The following is a 13,117-nucleotide window of genomic DNA, read 5'->3' on the forward strand; positions in this document are numbered from 1 at the left end:
CAACTAACCTTTCAATGCTTTTTTTCCTTACCTCTTTTATTTGCTCCATTTATGCATTAAGTGGTTGCTTAGATTTAAGGTAAGAGATTCCAGGGCTGGATTTCCATTCTTTGTTCTTATGTGGAATATTACATATGGGGAGTAAAGATATATCTGGCACTTGGCCTTTTAAACCCAACAAATAATTCCTTTCTTGTATTTTATTTTTTTGTCATTTAACTTTGTGATGTGTCTTCATGTTGAGGGCAAATATTTTTGTCTGTTTTGTTCACTGCACTATCCTTTGTGCCTAGAACAGTGCCTGACACACATTAGGTGCTTAGTAAATATTTGTTGACTGAATGGTTATTTTGCAGTGTTTATATTTTGTGAAAGCGAAATGTAAGCTATTTTATCGTAAAATGTTGTTACCAAATAAAACCAGCTGAGTTTTTATAAGTGAATAATTTGCGTTATGGATTGGAGGGCCAACTAATGTGCTTCGTTTAACCCTCCCCCTGTGTAATAGGCTTTTTATTCTATAAATGGTGTACTTTATTATGGACCTTGCAAATATGATGTCATTATCCTTTGACTTAATCAGTGTAAAGAAATTGAGAAGCAAAAAACATTTAGTATTGGGTTTTTCTTTAAGTTGCAGTATCATGTTTTGTAAGAAAAATGAAAACTTGTTTTTCCAAATAGTTGTAAAATACATATTCCAGTATAAACTCTTAAGAGTTTTCAAAGGTGAATATTAATTATATGCAAAAGTAAAAAACTCATAATAAAATGTAAGTTAGGAATTGAAGATATGAGGGACCAGCAGTTAGTGTAATGGCTATGTCGCTGGACTCCCATGTAGTCGACGGCGGTTCGAGTCCCGGACCCGGTGGCTTAAACTCACGCTGGGCGTGTGTGCGTGCGTGCCCAAGATCCTGAGAGGAGAAGGGATTGTGGCGTGGCCATTCCCCCTGGGGGGTGATTTCTCACTTTCTGTCTCTCTATGTCTTTCTGGCGAGCGCACACGCCCTATAGCAAAAACCTCTCCAAAAAAAAAAGATAACAAGATTAGCAGATGGAGTAACGGCTATATCACTGAATTCCCACGTGGTTGACCATCGTCCGAGTTCTAGACCCAGCAGCTTACGACTCATGCAGGGTGCGTGTGCACCCAAGATCCCAAGAGGAGAAGTGGAGGAGAAGGGATTGTGGTGTGGCCGTGTCCCCTGGGGTGTGATTTCTCACTTTGGGTCTCTCTATCACTGTCTCTCCTGCAAGCGCACGCACCCTTTAACAAAAATCTCTCTCAAAAAAAAAAAAAAAAAAGAAAAGAAAAGAAAAGAAAAAAATTAAAGGTAGTATGTCCTATTGTGATTTACTTCAGTAACATTTTGGTATTTTAGAGAATTAATGGTAAAAAGAAATTCTATATGAAGAAGCCTGTCAAGAGGGACCAGCAGTTAGCGTAATGGCTATGTCACTGGACTCCCATATAGTCAACTGTGATTCAAGTCCTGGACCTGGTGGCTTAAACTCACACCAGACGCATGTGCGTGCGTGCCCAAGATCCCAAGAGGAGAATGTAGGAGAAGGGATTACAGCATGTGTGTGTGGGGGTAATTTCTCCCTTTCTCTCTCTCTCTGTCTTTCTGGGGAGCACATACGCGCAATAGCAAAAACCTCTCCAAAAAAAAAAAAAAAAAAAAAAGATGAAAAGGAAAATGGAACTTAAAATTTAAAATGTACTTAAGGTTTAGTTCTTTTTCCTTCTGTTTTATGCTTATTTCTTCCTAAGCTCTTTTTAAGCTCTGTCTTTATTGCCATTGTTGTGGCACTTAAAAAATTTTTTTTCTGTAGGATATATGCACTTGCCTTCTGATGCTTTTCAGATGGACTCAGAACAAGGCCATTACTTTGGTATAGACACATGGGAGTTTGGAAGAGACCTTGTTTAAAAAAAGCATTTTTAATAATGCATGCTCTCTCCAGAAAGAGACAGAGAACCAGAAAGTGAGAAATCACCCCCCCAGGGAGGATGGCCATACTGCAGTCCCTTCTCCTCCATTCTCCTCTCGCGATCTTGGGCACGCACGCACATGCGTCTGGTGTGAGTTTAAGCCACCAGGTCTGGGACTCGCACCACAGTTGAATACATGGGAGTCCAGTGACACAGCCATTACGACAACTGCTGGTCCTGCATTTTTAATATTTTATATAGCATGTTCTGTTTCTATTTAATATTTATTTTCATCTGAAATTTTTTGTCTTTAGTCAATGTTCAGTTAGTATATTCAGTCATGTAGTTTAATTTATAAGACTTGAAAATGATGTGATATTTTCATAACAAAATGCATAAAAAGCCAAGTAGATAGAATGCTATGGAGGAAGTGTTTTCTTTAATATATACCCATGGCCATATAAAAGCAGAATATACTTTGATCTGGGACTCCCTTGCCCCATTGTTTATTTTAATTGTAAAGAAAATTTTAAGACTTTTTTTTTTTTTTAAACCAAGGCCAGTAATGATGTATATGTAATGGTTTCTCTTCTGTAAAAAGCTGTAAAGTTGTCACAAATAAAACTGAGCTTTTAGTACTTTTGATATAAGCATTTTAGGGCCAGCCCTATAGCCTAATGGTTAAGGGAGCCAAATCCCATATAGCCAACTGCAGTTTGAATTCCAGCTCTACAGGCTTGAGAAAAACCCTGAGTGTGTGTGCATGCTTGCTCAAAATCCTGACAAAAAGGAAACATGGATTAGGGTTGTGGCATGACCATGACCCATTGGGGATTGCTCCCCACATCCACACATGTCCATCCTTGTCTCTTTGACAAGCACACACACCCTCTGACAATTACCAAAAAAAAAAAAAAAAAGAAAGAAAGAAAGAAAGGAAAAAGGGGCCTATTCATTTGATTAAAAATAGTAAAGTTTTTTGAGCTATCAATGTAGTACTTCCTATTTCATGAGCAGATTTTGCATAATGACTGAACAAGGGCTAGGGTTTACTTTACAGCTAGTAAGTTAAGAATGTAACATTTTGGGGACCAGCAGTTGGCATAATGGCTATGTCACTGGAATTCCATGTAGTTGACTACAGTTCGAATTCCAGTCCTGGTTGCTTAAACTCACACCAGGTGTATGTGCATGCGTGCCCAAGATCCTGAGAGGAGAATGGAGGAGAAGGGATCGTGGCATGACCATCCTCTCAGTGGGGTTTCTCTTTCTCTCTTTCTGTTTCTCTTTCTCTCTCTCTCTTTCTGGTGAGTGCATGCATCCTATAGCAAAGACCTCTCAAAAAAAAAAAAAAAGACTATAACGTTTTGGAAAATTTTACATGGGATCTTGAAGATCCATTATTTAACCCCATTTAAAAAATGTGCTAATATTTTCACTTGAGTATGAGCTTTAATAAATGTTTGTTACCCCCTATAGAAATTTCCTCTAACATTTCTACCTTTCAAGTATAGCTGAGGGTTGACTTAAAAATTAACTTGCCATGGAGCCAGCAGGTGACGTGATGGTTAAGGTGCTGGATCCCATATAACTGATTCTGTGATTTGAGTCCTGGACCCAGCAGCTTGAAGAGCACCTCAGGCACTTGTGTGTGTGTGCCCAAAATCCTGAGAGGAGAATGGAGGAGAAGGGATTGTGGCTATTCCCCCTCAGGGGTGGTTGGTTACTTTCCCTCTCTCTCTGACTCTCTGGTGAGCACATATGCCCTATAACAAAAACCTGAAAAAAAAATTACTTGCCTTATCATTTGGAAGAAAAATTCGTAATCATAGCAGCCGTTGAGAGACCTGTTTTTGTTTGTCAGTTCCAGTCTTTTTTTTTTTTTTGAAGAGGTTTTTGCTGTAGGGCAAAACTGTCTGTCGCCAGAAAGACAGAGACAGAGAGACAGAAAGCGAGAAATCACTCCCCAGGGTGATGGCCACGCTGCAACCCCTGCTCCATTCTCCTCCCAGGATCTTGGGCAGGCACATACATGTACCCGGCATGAGTTTAAGTCACTGGGTCTGGGACTCGAACTGCTGTAGACTACATGGGAGTCCAGCGATATTGCCATTATGCCAACTGCTGGTCCCATCGTTCCAACCTTAAGTCATAAATTCTGTATTGGCAAAAGCCACTTGGTAGAAACTGTTTTCAAAATCAAGCTGAAATTTGTCCATGATTTTTACTCTTTTTTACCTATTGCTATCTTTACCAGTTTTATCCCTCTTGATCTTAATATCTTACTCCTTTGTTTTTTCAACCCCTTACTAAAAATTTTACCTCTGTGCTGAATTTGTACTTTGATTTCTTTCACAATCTTTAGGTTCTTTTCCTGGTAGCCCTCAAGAATTGGAATGCATTCTCTGAGGGAAAGGGTAGAAGTCTCTGTGAAGCCATAGAATTATGATGCATGGCACTGTAATGTGGATTAGAGAATGAAGGCCCGGAAGTGCTTGACCTCAGCTGCTGCTTCGCACTATTCCATGTACAGACACAATCTTTGCACACTCTTCTTCTCTTTGTATATTTAAGTTCGTTAGTTCGTTCTTTCTTTTTTCCTTCCTTCCTTCCTTCCTTCCTTCCTTCCTTCCTTCCTTCCTTTCTTTTTAACATCTAATCACTGTACATCTTCAAGTGTATAACCTGGTTTTTCCCAGCATGAACACAGTGCATATTAGTTGAAGTCATTACATTGTCATCAACAGATAACTTTTCATTTTTGTATCTATTGAATGTTTTGTCTGAAAGATTGGGAGGTATAATTGAAAGATTGGAAGGCCAACTGTAGATACTAGAGATAGTATGCGAAGGGGTGGGTTATTGAGTGGGAGGGAGGGGATCAGGGGAAAAACAAAGTCCTGTTCTTTTATGAATTCATAGCCTAGCTCAGACTTTTCTCTGTGAAACCTTTCCTAACAGTTTCCCACATTGATTCGTGTGCGTGTGATTTCTGTAGCATTCGTGGACATTTCCTTTTTGTTTTAAACTTGTGAGTGGTTTATCCCTATTTTTTTTTTTTTGGAGAGGTTTTTGCTATAGGGCACGTGTGCTTGCCAGAAAGAGAGAAACAGAGAGACAGAAGCGGGAAATCCCCTGGGGGGATGGCCACGCCGCAGTCCCTTCTCCATTCTCCTCTCGAGATCTTGGTCATGTATGCACATGCACCTGGCGTGAGTTTAAGCCACCAGGTCGGACTCGAACTGTGGTCAACAACATGGGAGTCCAGCGACCTAGTCGTTATGCCAACTACTGGTCCCGATCCCAAAATATCTTAAAAGCAAAGAAATCCTTTTATAGATTGCATTCTTCCCTCTTTTCCATGTGCATTTACTCTTGTACCTGGTAGCCTATTAGGTGGTTGATAAATAAGGAATATAGCACACACATCATTTTAAAATTCCCCTGCCAGTATTCTATTGCAGCAGGTCATATGTCAGTGGGAGACTTTGTAGTAGAGGCAATGTCTCCTGTGACTGTTGGAGATACTTGGCTGGCCAATTTTAGAAATCATGCTAAAGTTGAAGGTGTACTAAAAAGCACTGAGTTGATTTTTTTTTTTTTTCTGAGAGGTTTTGACCTCAGGGTGTGTGCACTCACTGGAGGGAGAAAGACAGTGAGAGGGAAAGTGATTAATTAACCCCCACCCCCCCCGGGGGGGGTGGACATACCACAGTCCTTTTTCCATCCTTCTCTTCTGTGGATCTTGGGCACGCATGCACATGTGCCTGGTGTGAATTTCAAGCAGCCAGGTCTGTGTCTCGAACGACTTTCAGCCATGTGGGAGTCTAGGAATGTAACTATGCCTTCTGCTGGTCATGAGATTTTTTTTGTAAAAAAGAATTACTTTATTTTACTTTGTTATTATTACTATTTTACAACGTGACCACAGAGAGACAGAGAGATAGGGAAAGTGAGAAAGTAAGCCAACAGGTCCAGGACTCAAACCATGGTGGCTATGTGGGAGTTTTGCACCTTTAACCCCTACACCCCTTGCTGTGCCCAAAGCACTGAGATTTGTAATGAATATTACGGAAGGAAATATTGAATGTATCAAAAAGGATAGCTAGAGCAGGAAAGGTAGGAGTATTGTAGAAAAATATGAAGAAAAATTAATTGACCTGATGGGTGTTGCTGGTTATAGAGACATCCATGAGCCTGTGACACTAGATCATTCTTTGGTTATAAAAGAAAAGCTACTTCCATTATTACCTATATTTTGTTGTCATTGGTCAGGGGGAATATATTTATACTGTGGCAGTCCATTAACCTTCATCACTTAAATAAAATATTTCTATTTTGGAAATTCTCTTCAGTAAGAAAAAAAGAGAGACTTTTCCTACTATTCCCCTCCTACCTAATAACTGCTTCATTTAGTTCTTGATCACTTTCTGCATTATGGAATTAAAAAAAAAATAATGAAACTGATTCTGTAGTCAGTAACCAGTTTCAATTCCTAAATGAGACTTGGAAAGGTACGATGCGTATCCCTCCTCCTGATTCAGGACCATTAACTACATCTCTCTGTGCCAAATGGTAGTTCTTCTGTGTTTATTATTTTTAAAAATCATTTCCAGTGGAATTGCTGTTATGAGTGGCTACAGTGTTGGTTTGTTTTCCCTGTCCTGAGTTTATGGTCTATATACACTTTACATTCCCATCCACCACATACTCATGATTTAGTCATCTATCTTGCTACTTGTCAGGAAATGTTTTTCTCAGAATAGCTTTTAGGACTGTGATGGCTATCTAGTAAAAAGAAATTTTTTAGGTTTTAAATATAGTTTCTTAGCTTTAATTTTAATACAGATTCTACCTGTATTATATATTATGAGGAAATTAAATTTTGTCTGTCACCTATTCCTTTTATTCTTTTCCTCAAAGTGGGTGGCCATGTTTATATTCTGCATAGCCTATTCATTGTTTTACTTAGCATCGAATAATTTTTCACAAAGGAAAATGTCCTTGAAATATTGGAAAACTCTTAGCATAATAGAAAAGTAGCACAATATAGGTAAAGTATGTAAAATTAGATTGCTTGGACATTCTGCAGGGACTCTTTGGGACTCTTTGGTTTCTTATGTGATTTAAGTTACTTAGCCAACCCCATTATCCAAGTACAATCATTTGGTGATTTCTACAGGTCATAAAATGGGTCATTTTATTTATAGAAAATGTCTACCAGGTTTTAATTTATAGATTATCAGATTTGGGGGTTAGGTTTAATGATTTATGAAAGATACTGCAATTTGAAGAAAAACACTACAGACCAAAGCCTAAAACAAATTAAAAGTTGGAAAGCTGTTTTCCAAATATTTTAACTATCCCATGTATAGAATAAAATATTCTTTTATTCTTTCTATTCCTGTTCCTTTTCCTTCCTGTTTCTAGCAAATTGATGTAGATAAGTGTCTGGTTCACTTCTCCCTCAAAGTAAATTTGGGTTTTATGTTATTTAAGGTTGAGCTTAAAGGACTTTGGTTATCACTTTTAAGATCTTCTGGTATCACTAATTAATATTTCCAGTTTTAAAGCTATTGGTTATTTGTCATATTACTCTTAAAATTTTCTCCTAATGTGGATTGATTTTTAAAAAAGTCTTCTGGCATATTAGTATACCCTCTGTTTATTAATGAGGGGGAGAGCAAGGATAAGTTAATCTTTATTCTTACTTGATAATTGGTTTGTTTTTTATTTATTGTTTAAAAGAAACAACAAAAGGATTACAGATAGATGCTTCACTTTAAAAATTCACATTTCAAAAGTATCATTTGTCATTAAAGATTGTTTTGACATCACACACAACTTGTTCACTGGGCTATTTATTTGAAGAATTTGTTTCTTGATATATTATTTCTTGCTTATTCAGATAACAAGTAGCTTTTTAAGACTTTTAAAATTTTGCCTAAGCCAGAGTTAATTTTGACAGCCTAAATACTCTGTATGCAGTTATGATTTGTGTTCTTAAATTTCATGTTTTGAAATTATAAATATAGTTTCATTTCAGTGGTGAAGTTTCATTGAATGCTAATGTTCCATTTCACAAGTAAAATTTGAATATTCTAAGCATATTCTTAATAGGAAAGTTGAGATTTTTTAAGTGTTTTTAAGATGGCAATCCAAAAATAGTAGAGCCTTAAAATAGAGTCAGGTATGAACCTATATGGTAAATGTTCACCCTAACCCATTGGTAGTTTCAAACAATTTGAGATTGCATTTGAACAGTATTTGTAAATAACTTCTCCAGACTCTCTAGGGTTTTCTGTTTAAGTGCTGAGGTTGACATATTCCTTTGGTGACATCCGTTACTCCCAAATTTTTCATCTTTCCTATACTTAAGTGTTTAGGTGCAGGTAGAATAGTGAGTAGAGTCATGCTCAACTTGGGCCTGAGTGGGTCCAATACCCCCTGGAACTAGGACATTGCCAGTGGCTCTTGTGCTGCTCACAGTTGAATGAGATACCTCAGCCCTAACTTTCTGGCTCAGGTGGTTAGGAACATGCATTAAATACCTAGTGTTTTCAGGTAGGTGATTCCCTCATAAGAGAACATTGAAGAAATCTGAATTGTAAGGCTAATTCACATTTATAAAAACTAAAATTTTCTGTCAAGCAATTTATATTATTTAGCTATAATGGACCATATGCATAGTTGCATATTTCTGTTTGGGAAATTACTTTGTTTATGACATACTTGCTATCTAAAGGAAGCTGTTTAAAACACAAGGAATTACATAAAGACATTGTTGCTACTGATTGAGTTACATGTTCTTAAAACTAACATTTTTATAATTACCAGATTTAATTTTAATTGAACAAAATATCAAATAGTCTATCCAGTGATCTGTTGGTGTGATGGCCTAATGGCAAATAAAGTCTTTGCCTTCAGTTTATAATCATTTGAAAAATCTCATGTTAGGAAGAGTCCTTTGAGTACAACTGTAGAATAAATAGTAGAGTAGAAATTGCATATGAAATGCATGGCCTCTAATTTTCCCCCCTCTATTTAAACCTTCCCCTCCTTTGTTAAATAGTACAGCATTATTTCCCAAAAGTGCCACTTCATTTCACTACATACCAGTTAAATTAAGTTTTCCTCAAAATTTTTTAGGTGAGTACCCAGAATATGAAGATGGGTGGGCTACCGCGTACAACACCTCCAACTCAGAAACCCCCCAGTCCACCTATGTCAGGGAAAGGGACACTTGGGTGAGTACATAACTAAATAATTGAAAATTATTTCATGTAGTGTTGTGTTAAAAACTAAAGGCAACATGTTTAAATTATTTTTGAATATTTTAAGGAATATTTTTTCCTAGGATTTTTGTATGTGTGTATATATTTTTCTCTTTTCATTTATACTTAAAAAATATTTTATTTAGAAATTAGGGGTTTTTAAAGAGTTTTTTGCTATAGGGCAAGTATGCTTGCTGGAGAGACAGAAATATAGAGATGAGAGACAGCAAGAAATCACCCCCCTGGGGGGATGGTCACACCACAATCCCTTCTCCATTTTCCACTCAGAGTTTTGGGCACATACACATATGCACTGGTGTCAGTTTTAGGCCACCAGGCCTGGGACTCAAAGTGTAGTCGACCATGTAGGAGTACAGTGCTTTAGCCACCTACCTGCTGGTCCCTAGAAATCAGTTTTTTTTTCTTTTTAAAGAAATTTTTGCTATAGGATATGTGTGCTTGTCAGAGAGATAGAAAGTGAGAAATCACCTTCGAGGTGATGGTCATACTGTAATCCCTTCTCCTCCATTCTCGTGGGATTTTGGGCATGCATGTACACGTGCCTGGTGTGAATTGCAAGCCACTAGGTCCAGGACTCGAACCATGGTTAGCCATGTGGGAGCCTAGCAGCTTAACCACTACATCATCTGCTGACCCTAGAAATTCATTTTTTAATAAAATTTTAATTTGAGATAAACTCTTAGCTCAAGTTGAAGATTTATTATAGATTGCAATCTAATATTTCTTTTTTCTCAGAAAAATTTTATTTTTGTCTTTTGTATTACAGTTGAATTTATACTGTCCTTCTCAAGAAGGCTATGTAGATTACAAAATTCTGTATAACTTGTTATGAGAATATTGACCTTTAGTTTGATCATATAAAATTGGGCTCTAGATTTTACTTTTGGCAAAAATGGTCTATTAGTGGAAAAGCTTGGTATTTTCTTCTGTAGCATCACAGTTTAAACATTGATATCTGATCAGTGATTCTGATCATTTGGACATAATACAGTTCAGATGACAGATGACTAAAATTCTGATCCAGCTAACCTTCTCATTTTGTGGTTTTGCATAGTCCACCTTTCAGCAATTTAGTTTTTTCATCTGTAAAAGGGGGTAATATTTGTTCTCTATTAACTTTTCAGGGACAGGGTATTACAAATTGGATTTTAAAAAAATACATAGGATAAAGACAAAATGCTCTGAGAACCATTGGCTTTATGATATGTATTACAAAGTTTTTAACTGACAATTTTTTGGCCCCCTCACCAAAAACAAAAACAAAACCAAATACCCACCCCAAAACAAACCAAAACCCAATCAAGTTGTGTGGATCAGAACACAACAAAAAATGAATTAGAATATAATGGGAAGATAATGTTGGTAGGAGAATTATAGTTAGGACAGTGGGAAACAAAAGAAAAAATGGATTTCAAGTAGGAATAGAAGACATGGCTTTATTTATGGCATACAAAAAGCTTCCTAAGTTAGAAGAAAGAATCTAAGTAGATCAAATAGCATTTAAAGTTTAAGGTAGAATATATATGACATAATATGGTATAACCGTGCAAGGAAGAAGGGTGGTGATATCAAGAGAAACTCTTTATAACTCTTGTAGATACGTGTGTTTCTGTCATGTGGTTGTGAAGAGCCTAATGTGTTTCGTTAGGTTTTCAGTTAAGATTGTCAGTAAGATAACCTACTTAATTTCTAGTAAAATAAATTTTCTGCTCTTAAATTTTGAAGGTGTGCTCATGTACAGGTATTTGTTTTCCTTGTGTGTTAGCAATGGTTCTGCAGGACCCCTGAAGACCATGGTTGCTGAACACTACTTCACTGCTCGATGGTCACGCCTGGTTTTTCTGCAGTCATTGCCTCATCAACATTTTTTGTCTTCCCCTGTTTTTTACCTTGTTGGTGTCATTGTAGTTCTCAGTTAGCTACACTTATTTTTCTCAGATGTAACAACATTGTTTCTTTGTGGTGTGTGTGTACACAAATGTGTGTGTGTAAGGCAGGGTCTCACTGTATTTGAACTTCATGCCTCAGCCTTCTGAGTAGCTGAGACTATGGCCGCACTAAAGAAACTAAAGCCAGACTGCTGTGTCTGGCTTTTTTAGGGTTTGAGAGTCAAACCCAGGCCTCAGCCTGCCCAAGCAACTGTGTCCAGCCTCCCACCTCGCCTGCCCGCCCCAAGTCTTTGAGAGAGACAGAGACAGAAACAGAGAGAGTGAGAAGAGGAGGAGGAAGAGGAAGGGTGAGAGACAAAGATAAGTTTTTTTTGAGAGGTTTTTCCCTAAAGGTGCGTGCGTTTGCCAGAAAGAGAGACACAGAGAAAGCGAGAAATCACCCCACAGAGGGGATGGTCACGCCGCAATCCGTTCTCCTCTCGGGATCTTGGACGCGCACACACAGGTGCCTGGTGTGAGTTTTAAGTCACCGGGTCTGGGACTCAAACCGCGGTTGACTACATGGGAGTCCAGCGACATAGCCATTACACTAACTGCTGGTCCTAAGATAAGTATTTTTTACAAGGTCTCACCATTTTATGATGTTCCTGACCTAGCCTTCTGGTTAGCTGGAATTACAGGTGCGTGCAGCCACACCCTGCAAGTTCAGATTGTCCTGGGAGCTGAACTTGGACCTCCATGCAGCTTTTAACCTCCCAGGCAGTGTATAGGACATTGGCTGCGGCATTTTCATTGTTTGGGGAAGCTGTCTGAAATTAGGTGTTTGGAAATTGTTTTTTTCCCCATTTGTGCTATAATTTCAGAGATGCCTAAATTTTTTTTAGTATTTTAAATATAAAAGTACTGCCATCCCTTTTCCTTTTTTTGATCCAGTATCTGATCCAGTACCCCTTAATTTATTTGTAATTATATTTATATGAGGAGACATTTTGAGTAGTAGGGGTTGTGGGAAAGTGATTCAGAATTAGGGAGGCATAACTTGAGTGGCCAGGGATAATAGTATTTAAAGGAACTCCAGGAGCTTTTGAGGAAGTAAATTATTGAGAAACACTAATATTAGGCAGTTGAGCAGTATCGTTTCAGGAAAAGAACAATTTAAAATGTTCACATCTTGAGATGCCAATTTTTTTATTCTTTTAAAGACCGTAATCTCATCTACATGATGTAAATTTTATGTCACTTGAGTCTGTTTTTTTTTTTTTTTTTTTTTCTATTGGGCGTGTGCGCTTGGACAGAGACAGAAAGTGAGAAATCACCCCCTGGCGGGGGATGGCCACGCTGCAATCCCTTCTCCTCCATTCTCCTCTCGGAATCTTGGGCACGCATGCACTCGTTCCTGGCATGAGTTTAAGCCACCGGGTCCAGGACTCGAACCGCGGTCGACTACATGGGAGTCTAGTGACATAGCCATTACACTAACTGCTCGTTCCATCACTTGAGTCTTCATGATTGTCACAAAGATCTTGGAAACAGTGATGAGAACTAATTTAATACTCACCAATATTACAGTGTACAACTTATTTCCAATCCTATTGACTTACTTTTCTCATCCTCTTCTTTTAAAAGGAAATTTTGGGGACAACCCTATAGCCTAGGGGAGCTGGGCCTTCTTACATTGCTGATAATTTGAATCCTGGCCCCTGTGGGATGAAAAACATGCTGGTGCGTGTGTTCCAACAGGATGGAGAACCAGAAGAGAAGGAATGGTGGCACAGCCACGCCCCTGTAGGCGAGCCTTTTCCCTCTCACTGTCTCTCTAGGGATAGGGTTAGGATTAGGGTCTCTGGTGAGTGCATGTGTCCTTTGGTAGTTAAAAAAATTGAAAGGAAATTTTGGGGAAAAGAGGTAAATATATGTTAATAAGTTATAGTTTGATTTATATTTTACAGTGTAAAGTAAATAAGGTAGATGGACATAAGTGGTCTTAAAATTTT

At 38.0% G+C, this 13,117-nt stretch overlaps 1 protein-coding gene across 11 annotated transcripts in view; it reads left to right on the top strand.

Moving 5' to 3' along the window:
• Window positions 1–13,117, top strand: part of ABI2 (abl interactor 2) — a 101,232-nt gene that overhangs the window by 50,427 nt on the left and 37,688 nt on the right. For 6 of the 11 annotated variants that reach the window (XM_006153064.3, XM_006153068.3, XM_006153071.3 and 3 more), the window contains exons 4-5: window positions 62–79; window positions 9,089–9,186. In XM_006153064.3, the coding sequence (XP_006153126.1) occupies window positions 62–79; window positions 9,089–9,186 (116 nt within the window). The remainder of the gene's footprint in view (window positions 1–61; window positions 80–9,088; window positions 9,187–13,117) is intronic. The other 5 variants (XM_006153065.3, XM_006153069.3, XM_006153072.3 and 2 more) reach the window with 1 other exon arrangement.

This window comes from Tupaia chinensis, unplaced genomic scaffold, assembly GCF_000334495.1.
Source record: "Tupaia chinensis unplaced genomic scaffold, TupChi_1.0 Scaffold000361_2, whole genome shotgun sequence".
Lineage (NCBI taxonomy): Eukaryota > Metazoa > Chordata > Mammalia > Scandentia > Tupaiidae > Tupaia > Tupaia belangeri.